Genomic DNA, 13,008 nt, shown 5'->3' with positions numbered 1-13,008 from the left:
AGTAGTAAGGAGATTACATGAGGAGGAGGTTTGTTACACTGTGTCACCCCAGTAGTAAGGAGATTACATGAGGAGGAGGTTTGTTACAGTGTGTCACCCCAGTAGTAAGGTGGGGCGTGTCAAAAGGCGGAGCCAATGGGAGGAGTCAAGGGGTGGCAGAATTAGCTTTCGCCTAAGGTGGCAATAGTCCTTGCCCCAGCCCTGCTCAGACAGATACTGTATTTCTTAGTCAGACCTATATGTAAACCGTCATCCGTACCAGACACAGTCACATCCGTATATAGGACACAACGTCTGGATAAGCGGAGCAGGTGCTGCAGCCAAAAGAAATGCCACAAACCAGTGTAAACCCACCTATCCTAAGAACAGGACATGAAGACGTTATGGCAGACGTACGGTTTAGCATCTTGCAGCCCAGTTTGGTCACATTTTGTTTTTCTCGTTGTTTTAACTCTTTGGTGTCCTTGTTACGGTCCAGGGCTGGGAGGATGGAATGATAGGGATGATGAAAGGCGGCAGAAGGCTCCTGGTGATCCCTCCAGCACTCGCATACGGTTCTCAGGGACTGACCGGCAGAATTCCCTCTAATGCCACCCTCATTTTCGAGGTGGAAGTGAAGCGGGTGAGTGACCGACGGCTTGTTTCACAATTTCCTAATATTTTAATTTATTAGATTAATTTTATTCTTTACAATTTACCATTGTGTGCACCAATTTATATGAGATAGATATGAGATTACATCTATATAATATCCATATCTATCCCATATCTATCTATCTATCTCATATCCATCTATCTATCTCATATATTTCTCATATCTATCTATCTCTCATATCTATATATCTATCTATCTCATATCTATCTCATATCTATCTCATATCTATCTCATATCTATCTATCTCATATCTATCTATCTCATATCTATCTATCTCATATCTATCTATCTCATATCTATCTATCTCATATCTATCTATCTATCTCATATCTATCTATCTCATATCTATCTATCTATCTCATATCTATCCATCTCATATCTATCTATCTATCTATCTCATATCTATCTATCTCATATCTATCTATCTCATATCTATCTCTCTCATATCTATCTCTCTCATATCCATCCATCTCATATCTATCCATCCATCTCATATCTATCCATCCATCTCATATCTATCCATCCATCCATCTCATATCTATCCATCCATCCATCTCATATCTATCTCTCTCGTATCTATCTATCTATCTATCTGTCTATAAATCAGCCTATGGAAGTGTTTCCCCCAATCTGTGGATTTCTAGCTGATGCAAACCTACTCCTCCCACCCTGATGAGAGTTGTAGTCTTGCCCCAGGTTGGAGAACACTTGTCTCCATTGTTGTCCTTTCAGATGAAGCAGAAGGATCAGGGGTCAGACAGGCAGAGCATCGGTTCGCGTGATTCCCCGGTGTCTATCACAGACAGTATTCCTGCTGAGAGTCTTCCTCAGCCGCCAACATCGGTGCCTCCAAAACCTGGGTACGAACTGACCTCTTACCTTTCATGCATCCAACACGTCCGCCATCATAGATCCCTTTACAGTTTATCTCCCAGCTTTCCCAGACTCCTGAATGTCATCGTCACCCGTACGTTTACTCTTCTCCAGGGATCCGGATGTTCGTGCCAAGTCTAACTCTATCAGTGAGCAGCTGGCGGTAAGTATCGGGGTCCCCCTTTACTGTCAGCGCAGTCACATTGTAGAATATTGGGGACATATTGAGCTTTTCTTCGTTCTTTGACAGAATCCTGATATGGCGAAGGCGAAGCTCATCTCCCGCATGGCAAAAATGGGTCAGCCCATGTTACCCTTCCTCGCGGGGAGTTCCACCCCACAGCCGGACTCCAGTGACTCTGAAATTGAGGTAAAATAGATTTTTTGACACAATTTTTCTTGGTTTTGTAACGTTTAATTGTTATATAGAATGAAAAATCCTCCTGACCAATCATTTTGGTCTTTTTCCAGAAACAGCGCCACTCAGGTTGTGTGTGGTATTACAGCTCGGTTCAATTGAAGTGAATGCAGCCAAGTTGTAATACCACACAGAACCTGAGGACAGGGGTGGTGCTGTGTTTGGAAGAAAGAAGCTCTGGTTCTCTAATCCTGGATAACCCATAGACATTACATCAGTGTTTCCCAACCAGTGTGCCTCCAGCTGTTGCAAAACTACAACTCCCAGCATGCCCGGACAGCCTTCGGCTGTCCGGGCATGCTGGGAGTTGTAGATTTGCAACAGCTGGAGGCACCCTGGTTGGGAAACACTGTCCTAAGGTGCCTGATTGCAGTTGCTGCCTCTGCCACCTTTAGGCCGTGTTCACACAATGTAACATCGGACGTCTTTTTCTGGGTAAATAGTTAAAAAAAAAAAACATGGCATTGCTGGGAGTTGTAGTTTATTCAACAGCTGGAGGCACGCCGGTTGGAAAACAATGTATTAGATACAGTATGGCAAAAAAGTATTTAGTCAGCCACCAATTATACAAGTTCTCCCCCTTATAAAGATGAGGCTGTAATTATCATCATAGGTTATAACCTCAACTATGAGAGACAGAATGAGAAAAAAAATCATAAAATCACATTGTCTGATTATTAAAGAATTTATTCCCCAATTATGGTGCAAAATAAGTATTTGGTCAATAACAAAAGTTCCTCTCAGTACTTTGTTATATCCCCTTTGTTGGTAATGACAGAGGTCACATGTTTTCTGTCTTCACAAGGTTGTCACACACTGTTGCTGGTATTTTGGCCCATTCCTCCATGCAGATCTCCTCTAGAGCAGTGATGTTTTGGAGCTGTCGCTGGGCAACACGGACTTTCAACTCCCTTCAAAGGTTTTCTATGGGGTTGAGATCTGGAGACTGGCTAGGCCACTCCAGGACCTTGAAATGCTTCTTACAAAGCCACTCCTTCGTTGCCTGGGCGGTGTGTTTGGGATCATTGTCATGCTGAAAGACCCAGCCACGTTTCATCTTCAATGCCCTGATGGAAGGAGGTTTTCACTCAAAATCTCACGATACCTGGCCCCATGCTTCACAGTAGGTATGGTGTTCTTGGATGCAGCTCAGCATTCTTTCTCCTCCAAACACGACGAGTTGAGTTTTTACTAAAAAGTTCTACTTTGGTTTCATCTGACCATGTGACATTCTCCCAATCCTCTTCTCGATCATCCAAATGTTCTCTAGCAAACTTCAGACGGGCCTGGACATGTACTGGCTTAATCAGGGGGACATGTCTGGCACTGCACGATTTGAGTCCCTGGCGGTGTAGTGTGTTACTGATGGTAGCCTTTGTTACTTTGGTCCCAGCTCTCTGCAGGTCATTCACTAGGTCCCCCTGTGTGGTTCTGGGATTTTTTCTCACCATTCCTGTGATCATTTTGACACCACTTGGTGAGATCTTGAGTGGAGCCCCAGATCGAGGGAGATTATCAGTGGTCTTGTATGTCTTCCATTTTCTAATAATTGCTCCCACAGTTGATTTCTTCACACCAAGCTGCTTGCCTATTGCAGATTCAGTCTTCCCAGCTTGGTGCAGGTCTACAATTTTGTTTCTGGTGTCCTCCGACAGCTCTTTGGTCTTGGCCATAGTGGAGTTTGGAGTCTGACTGTTTTTGGTTGTGGACAGGTGTCTTTTATACTGATAACAAGTTCAAACAGGAGCCATTAATACAGGTAACGAGTGGAGGACAGAGGAGACTCTTACAGAAGAAGTTACAGGTCTGTGAGAGCCAGAAATCTTACTTGTTTGTAGGTGACCAAATACTTATTTTCCACCATAATTTGCTAATAAATTCTTTAATAATCAGACAATGTGATTTTATGGATTTTTTCTCATTCTGTCTCTCATAGTTGAGGTTATAACCTATGATGAAAATTACAGCCTCTCATCTTTATAAGGGGGAGAACTTGTACAGTTGGTGACTGACTAAATACTTTTTTGCCCCACTATAACTGGCAGCCTTCTGAGAACGGTCGGGCATGTTGGATTTCAACTACCTCATCCCATTTATTGGCAGCAGCTTTATCCCTATTGAAAACACATGCACGCTCAGCTGAGTTGAGTATACATATGTATGGTGGGAAGCAAGAGAGAGAGCACCACTGGCAGGCTTTTACAGCCTTTGAATGTAAACAAAGATGTATCCGTTCCTCACTATGATCTCTGCTTGCCATCAGTGAATAGAAGTGTAAAATGGAAGATTGGTTTACATACAAATAAAACCTTTTTAAAGGGGTACTCTGCCCCTAGACATCTTATCCCTTATCCAAAGGATAGGAGATAAGATGTCTGATCGCTGGGGATCCCCGCGATATCCCTGCTGCACCCGGCATTAGTTTAAAGCGTCGAGTGCAGCGCCGGAAGCTCATGACGTCACGGTCACGCCCCCCTTAATGCACGTGTATAGGAGGGGGTGTGACCTCCTCCCATAGACTTGCGTTGAGGGAGCATGGTTGTGACATCACAAGCGGGGCATGAACGTGATGTCACGAGTCTCCACCCCACATCGCCAGTCATCTGGCACTGAGATCTCGGGGGTCCCCAGTGGTGGGACCCCTGCGATCAGACATCTTATCCCCTATCCTTTGGATAGTGGATAAATATTCTAGGTGCGGAGTACTCCTTTAAGAGCTGAAATCTGAATATAATCTGAATTTAAGAATTTAATTTGAGCTGATTTATATATAATTTCTCTATAGGACCCGAACACACAGCGCATCTCGCCACATCCCGCAGCCCCCCTCCCTGTCCGGCCCACCGCGCACCATCCTCATATAGCCGCTCCAGGTATTGTAAATATTCACCTGTTCCAGGTCATTTTGCTCAGGGACAGAGAACACTTTGGGGGGGTTGATCTCACTGATCTTTTTGGTTATTTACAGTCCCTCAGCAGCAGCCAATAGCGGGGCTCCCCGTCTCCTCTGCCGCCCTGTTACCTGTGGGGCCCCTTCCCTCCCAGGCCGCTCCAGCTCCTGGCTTCCAGGTAATAACAACTACTACCTGGTGCAGTATTTTCCAACCAGGGTGCCCCCCAGCTGTTGCAAAACTACAACTCCCAGCATGCCTGGACAACCAACTGCTGTCTGGGCATGCTGGGAGTTGTAGTTTTGCAACAGCTGGAGGCACCCTGGTTTGGAAACACTGACCTGGTGTTTGGTAGTAAGCACTGTAGAGTCATCTAGTGGCGAAATTGAGGAATTGCAAGTGTTAAATCAGTCTCTTGCATCCTGATAAAGATATGAAGATGATATTTTAGCCAACAAAAAAATTTATCTTTTTATTTTTAAATTGATAAGATCATATTTTATGAATTTCTGCAAGTTTCGGTGCATTGTGCATGCTCTAATCTATAAGCTGGAATGCATAATTAAAGGAGAACTCCAGGAAAAATTTACTTATCCCTATCCAATGGATAGGGCAGTGTTTCCCAACCAGGGTGCCTCCAGCTGTTGCAAAACTACAACTCCCAGCATGCCCGGACAGCCTTTGGCTGTCCGGGCATGCTGGAAGTTGTAGTTTTGCAACAGCTGGAGGCACCCTGGTTGGGAAACACTGGGATAGGGGATAAGTTGCTGATCGTGGGGGGTCCGACTGCTCTCCATTCATTCCAATGCACTCCATTCATTCCTATGGGAGTGTCTGTGATGCCCGAGTGCTGTACTCGGGTCTTTTCGGCGATCCCATTGAAATGAATGGAACACATTTTGTCTGCTGCACACACTTCTCACTGAGCACCAGGTCCCGTTCCAGGTCCCAGCAGTTGGACCCCCGCGATCAGCTACTTATCCCCGATCCTGTGGAGAGGGAATAAGTTAGTTTTTGCTTGATTTCTCCTTAAATTTTTGCTTTTGTGTTACAGCCGTACACTGGAATCCAGTATACGTATCCACCGAACCCTACATCCCAGCTGCAGCCGGTGAGCCATGTCTACCCCGCGCCCGTTCAGCAGCCGGCGGCTTATCAAGGTACGTATGGTGTTCTTTAATGTCAGTGAAGTTCTTTTTCTCCTCGGGCAGCAGAGAGGCTACATTCACTCCATTTTGATTTTGTCATATGAGGAGTCCAGCACGGTGTCATGGCTTCCATTGTAGAATGATGAGTGTTGGTAATAAAGATGGCTTCTGCCGCCATGACAGTCACTTTTCACTATATCAGTCCCTTGTATATTTCCATATGTTTAGCGTCGGGTGATGTCACGTCGTTCCTGATGACGGAGGCGCGGCAGCATAGCACAGAGATCCGGATGGCTATCGGCAAAGTCATTGATAAGATAGACAACCTGGCGTGTAAGGTATGGAGACCCCCGCACGCTCCGCTCTATGGCTCGACCCAAGCACGCTCTGCGGCTCCACCCCCGCATGCTCTGTTCTATGGCTCGACCCCCAGCATGCTCTGCTCTGTGGCTCGACCCCAGCATGCTCTGCTCTGTGGCTCGACCCCCGCACGCCCTGCTCTATGGCTCGTCCCCCCCGCACGCTCTGCTCTATGGCTCGTCCCCCCGCACGCTCTGCTCTGTGGCTCGACCCCCCGCATGCTCTGCTCTATGGCTCGACGACTACCCCCCCCCCCCCCCGACCCCCGCACGCCCTGCTCTATGGCTCGTCCCCCCGCATGCTCTGCTCTGTGGCTCGACCCCCGCACGCTCTGCTCTGTGGCTCGACCCCCGCACGCTCTGCTCTGTGGCTCGACCCCCGCACGCTCTGCTCTGTGGCTCGACCCCCGCACGCTCTGCTCTGTGGCTCGACCCCCGCACGCTCTGCTCTGTGGCTCGACCCCCGCACGCTCTGCTCTGTGGCTCGACCCCCCCGACCCCCCGCATGCTCTGCTCTATGGCTCGACGACTACCCCCCCGCACGCTCTGCTCTATGGCTCGACCCCCGCACGCTCTGCTCTATGGCTCGACCCCCGCACGCTCTGCTCTATGGCTCGACCCCCGCACGCTCTGCTCTATGGCTTCCTCGGCTTCTTGTCTTCTCACATTCTTCTTGTCTGATCAGGTGGACAATCTACAGAAGGAGAATTCATCTGGAGCCTCACATCTCCTCCCAGGAATATCGTCCATCACCATGGAGAGCGCCATGATCATGAATAATATCCAGCGTATCATCCAGGTGAGGGTGCAGACCATAGTGTAACATGCAGAACAGTTTGCAGTACCTGCTGTATGCTTTCTCTGTCTGCTCCTCTGGGGCATTGTTCAGCAAGAGGAAGCATGCTGTAACCACACATTATTCTTTCTAAATGTACTATTAGTTTATATATGTATATGACAGGGAGATAGTAATGTAGGCTGTAGGGGGTGGTCAGAGGTGATGATGTCACTCAGGGGGTGGGACTTGTGCTCAGCGACAAGATCCAATGCTGCACTGACAATGAGAGGACTACACAACTTATGTCTGGAGAGAGGCAGGGAGCTGTTGAGACAACACCACTTTAATAATGAGAGGACTACACAACTTACTGTCAGGGGTGAATCACACACAAACAGCACAATGTGTGATAAAACTTTATTGGTAAGCACCAGTATATGTCTATATTTTCTAACAGTCCAATATCCCTTTTAACAAGAAGTAAAATTGTAATTCTACATTAAGGAATTAAGGACCCTGAACGTTTCTAAAAACAGGATCCAGTGCACCATTGGTATTCCCAGACAGAAAAAGATGGTGTATGTGCCACCATGCTGTTTTATGTTGGAAATGTATTTGTGGGTTTAAAGGACAACTGCAGCGGCATTACACTTATCCCCTATCCACAGGATAGGGGATAAGTGTTTGATCGCGGGGGGTCCGACCGCTGGGACCCCCCCCGATCTCCCAAACTGGGCGCCGCCATAAGCGCTCATGGTGAGCGCTAAGGCACGTAGCGTCGACCTAGAGGGTTGCCCCGTCTCCTCCCCGTCCCCATACAGTTCTATGGGGGATGCGGGGAGGCACGAATGCTGCCTCCCTGCCTCTCCCATAGAGATGTATGGAGGAGACGTGCCGGCCGCAACGTCATACTGCGGCTGGCACGCCTCCTGCACAGGACAGCCGCGGCCCCGTACAGGAGATCACAGGGGGTCCCAGCGTTTGGACCCCCCGTGGTCAAACACTTATCCCCTATCTTGAGGATAGGGGATAAGTGTTTGTAACGCTGCAGATGTCCTTTAAAGGGTCTCATGAGAAATTCCATAACGGAACGCTGAGCAGGAAATTTATTAGGTATTTTGTTCTTGGTAAAATTATTTTTTTACATTTTTTTATTTTTTTTAAGGAAAATGAACGTCTGAAGCAGGAAGTTCTGGATAAGAGCAGCCGGATAGAGGAGCAAAATGTGAAGATTGGGGAACTAATAAATCGCAACCAGAGGTATAACACACATGAAGTGCTGCCCCCTAGTGTCAATAAATAGGAATGACACTCTGGCTTTGGTCACATGTCCTTCTTTAGTTATTTGTCTTCTATTGCATTTTGTTTCTTTTTTGGTGTTAATATCCTCACAATCTCCATCCTCTTCGTGCAGGTACGTTGAACAGAGTAATATGTTAATGGAGCAGAGGAACGACTCTCTGAACACTTCATCTGAGAACACACAAGCAAAGATGCTCCATGCCATGCAAGAAAAGGTATTTCTCAGCTGACAGCTACCTGCTTGAAGGCTTTATTTAAAGGAGAACTCCATGGCTGCCAAAATTGTATAGTGATAGAATCACAACATCATCATATAGCTCTGATTACTTGTGGGCTGTTCACCATGGATGCTTTATTAGATTTTATAAGAACTACTATATAACAAGAATATAACTACTATAATACTGCTCCTATGTACAAGAATATAACTACTATAATACTGCTCCTATATACAAGAATATAACTACTATAATACTGCTCCTATATACAAGTATATAACTACTATAATACTGCTCCTATGTACAAGAATATAACTACTATAATACTGCTCCTATATACAAGTATATAACTACTATAATACTGCTCCTATGTACAAGAATATAACTACTATAATACTGCTCCTATATACAAGAATATAACTACTATAATACTGCCCCTATATACAAGTAAATAACTACTATAATACTGCTCCTATATACAAGAATATAACTACTATAATACTGCCTCCTATATACAAGAATATAACTGCTATAATACTGCCTCCTATATACAAGAATATAACTACTATAATACTGCCTCCTATATACAAGAATATAACTACTATAATACTGCTCCTATGTACAAGAATATAACTACTATAATACTGCTCCTATATACAAGAATATAACTACTATAATACTGCTCCTATATACAAGAATATAACTACTATAATACTGCTCCCTATGGACAAGAATATAACTACTATAATACTGCTCCTATATACAAGAATATAACTACTATAATACTGCTCCTATATACAAGAATATAACTACTCTAATACTGCCTCCTATATAGAATATAACTACTATAATACTACTCCTATATACAAGAATATAACTTTTATAATACTGCCTCCTATATACAGGAATATACCTACTATAATACTGCTCCTATATACAAGAATATAACTACTATAATACTGCTCCTATATACAAGAATATAACTACTATAATACTGCTCCTATATACAAGAATATAACTACTATAATACTGCTCCTATATACAAGAATATAACTACTATAATACTGCTCCTATTTACAAGAATATATCTACTATAATACTGCTCCTATATACAAGAATATAACTACTATAATACTGCTCCTATGTACAAGAATATAACTACTATAATACTGCCTCCTATATACAAGAATATAACTACTATAATACTGCTCCTATATACAAGAATATAACTACTATAATACTGCTCCTATATACAAGAATATAACTACTATAATACTGCTCCTATTTACAAGAATATATCTACTATAATACTGCTCCTATATACAAGAATATAACTACTATAATACTGCTCCTATGTACAAGAATATAACTACTATAATACTGCTCCTATATACAAGAATATAACTACTATAATACTGCTCCTATATACAAGAATATAACTACTATAATACTGCTTCTATATACAAGAATATATCTACTATAATACTGCCCCTATATACAAGAATATATCTACTATAATACTGCTCCTACATACAAGAATATAACTACTATAATACTGCTCCTATATACAAGAATATAACTACTATAATACTGCTCCTATATACAAGAATATAACTACTATAATACTGCCTCCTATATACAATAATATAACTACTATAATACTGCTCCTATATACAAGAATATAACTACTATAATACTGCTCCTATATACAAGAATATAACTACAATAATACTGCTCCTATGTACAAGAATATAACTACTATAATACTGCCTCCTATATACAATAATATAACTACTATAATACTGTCTCCTATATACAGAAATATAACTACTATAATACTGCTCCTATATACAAGAATATAACTAGTATAATACTGCCTCCTATATACAAGCATATAATTACTATAATACTGCTCCTATATACAAGAATATAACTACTATAATACTGCTCCTATATACAAGAATATAACTACTATAATACTTCCTCCTATATACAATAATATAACTACTATAATACTGTCTCCTATATACAAGAATATAACTACTATAATACTGCCTCCTATACACAGGAATATACCTACTATAATACTGCTCCTATATACAGGAATATAACTACTATAATACTGCTCCTATAAACAGGAATATAACTACTATAATACTGCTCCTATATACAAGAATATAACTACTATAATACTGCTCCTATATACAGGAATATAACTACTATAATACTGCTCCTATATACAAGAATATAACTACTATAATACTGCTCCTATATACAAGAATATAACTACTATAATACTGCTCCTATATACAAGAATATAACTACTATAATACTGCCTCCTATATACAAGAATATAACTACTATAATACTGCCTCCTATATACAAGCATATAACTACTATAATACTGCTCCTATATACAGGAATATAACTACTATAATACTGCTCCTATATACAAGAATATAACTACTATAATACTGCTCCTATATACAAGAATATAACTACTATAATACTGCTCCTATATACAAGAATATAACTACTATAATACTGCCTCCTATATACAAGAATATAACTACTATAATACTGCCTCCTATATACAAGAATATAACTACTATAATACTGCCTCCTATATACAAGAATATAACTACTATAATACTGCCTCCTATATACAAGAATATAACTACTATAATACTGCCTCCTATATACAAGAATATAACTACTATAATACTGCCTCCTATATACAAGAATATAACTACTATAATACTGCCTCCTATATACAAGAATATATCTACTATAATACTGCCTCCTATATACAAGAATATATCTACTATAATACTGCTCCTATATACAAGAATATATCTACTATAATACTGCTCCTATATACAAGAATATAACTACTATAATACTGCTCCTATATACAAGAATATAACTAGTATAATACTGCCTCCTATATACAAGAATATAACTACTATAATACTGCCTCCTATATACAAGAATATAACTACTATAATACTGCTCCTATATACAAGAATATAACTACTATAATACTGCTCCTATATACAAGAATATAACTACTATAATACTGCTCCTATATACAAGAATATAACTACTATAATACTGCTCCTATATACAAGAATATAACTACTATAATACTGCTCCTATATACAAGAATATAACTACTATAATACTGCTCCTATATACAAGAATATAACTACTATAATACTGCTCCTATATACAAGAATATAACTACTATAATACTGCTCCTATATACAAGAATATAACTACTATAATACTGCTCCTATATACAAGAATATAACTACTATAATACTGCTCCTATATACAAGAATATAACTACTATAATACTGCCTCCTATATACAAGAATATAACTACTATAATACTGCCTCCTATATACAAGAATATAACTACTATAATACTGCTCCTATATACAAGAATATAACTACTATAATACTGCTCCTATATACAAGAATATAACTACTATAATACTGCTCCTATATACAAGAATATAACTACTATAATACTGCCTCCTATATACAAGAATATAACTACTATAATACTGCTCCTATGTACAAGAATATAACTACTATAATACTGCCCCTATATACAAGAATATAACTACTATAATACTGCTCCTATATACAAGAATATAACTACTATAATACTGCTCCTATATACAAGAATATAACCACTATAATACTGCTCCTATATGCAAGAATATAACCACTATAATACTGCTCCTATATACAAGAATATAACTACTATAATACTGCCTCCTATATACAAGAATATAACCACTATAATACTGCCTCCTATATACAAGAATATAACTACTATAATACTGCCTCCTATATACAAGAATATAACTACTATAATATTATAACTACTATAATACTGTTCAGTAAATACCTGGCGGGTTGTTTTTCTATACCGCTCTGCGTTTCGCTTGCTTGTTCTCACTGTCGCTGCTTTCTCTTTCCCAGCATGCTTTGCATATGGATCTGGGCAGGTACCAGGTGAGGTCTGTAGGGTCTCCTCCTCCTCCTCCTCCTTTCTTCCTTCCTCTCTCTCCTTATATAACAGATATGATACTCATTAGTACTGTCTATACTCCAGATTAATACTCTTTCATTATGATACTAACATGTAAGGGAGAACTGCCATAATCTGCTTTGGCTTTCCAGCTGCTGGGGAAACTACATCTCCCAGCATGCCGTGACAGCCTTACAGTGCTCAGGGCATGCTGGGAGTTGTAGTTCCCCAAAAGCTGGAGAGCTGCAGTTTGCAGGTGGCTTCGCTAATGATCTCCCCCGATGTTATCTGCTCGGATCACTCACTCCCCGCTTCTTATTT

The 13,008-nt window shown here is 41.2% G+C and overlaps 1 protein-coding gene and 1 long non-coding RNA gene across 3 annotated transcripts in view; one reads left to right on the top strand and one right to left on the bottom strand.

Annotated features, from left to right (window-relative positions):
• FKBP15 (FKBP prolyl isomerase family member 15) overlaps positions 1-13,008 on the top strand; it is a 42,049-nt gene that overhangs the window by 15,086 nt on the left and 13,955 nt on the right. Inside the window, exons 9-20 of one of the 2 annotated variants that reach the window (XM_056538933.1) lie at positions 479-622; positions 1,388-1,515; positions 1,643-1,691; positions 1,779-1,898; positions 4,732-4,819; positions 4,915-5,015; positions 5,892-5,997; positions 6,214-6,323; positions 7,030-7,143; positions 8,288-8,382; positions 8,537-8,639; positions 12,639-12,671. In XM_056538933.1, coding sequence (XP_056394908.1) covers positions 479-622; positions 1,388-1,515; positions 1,643-1,691; positions 1,779-1,898; positions 4,732-4,819; positions 4,915-5,015; positions 5,892-5,997; positions 6,214-6,323; positions 7,030-7,143; positions 8,288-8,382; positions 8,537-8,639; positions 12,639-12,671 — 1,191 coding nt within the window. The remainder of the gene's footprint in view (positions 1-478; positions 623-1,387; positions 1,516-1,642; positions 1,692-1,778; positions 1,899-4,731; positions 4,820-4,914; positions 5,016-5,891; positions 5,998-6,213; positions 6,324-7,029; positions 7,144-8,287; positions 8,383-8,536; positions 8,640-12,638; positions 12,672-13,008) is intronic. The other variant, XM_056538934.1, reaches the window with a different exon arrangement.
• LOC130290826 (uncharacterized) overlaps positions 8,458-13,008 on the bottom strand; it is a 29,621-nt gene continuing 25,070 nt past the window's right edge. The window contains exons 3-4 of the long non-coding RNA XR_008847711.1: positions 12,565-12,726; positions 8,458-8,595 (exon numbers count right to left, since the gene is read on the bottom strand). This is a non-coding gene — a long non-coding RNA (uncharacterized LOC130290826). The remainder of the gene's footprint in view (positions 8,596-12,564; positions 12,727-13,008) is intronic.

Source organism: Hyla sarda, chromosome 9 (assembly GCF_029499605.1).
Source record: "Hyla sarda isolate aHylSar1 chromosome 9, aHylSar1.hap1, whole genome shotgun sequence".
Lineage (NCBI taxonomy): Eukaryota > Metazoa > Chordata > Amphibia > Anura > Hylidae > Hyla > Hyla sarda.
Note: the sequence above shows the minus strand (reverse complement) of the source record. Positions and strands in the feature narration are given on the sequence as shown.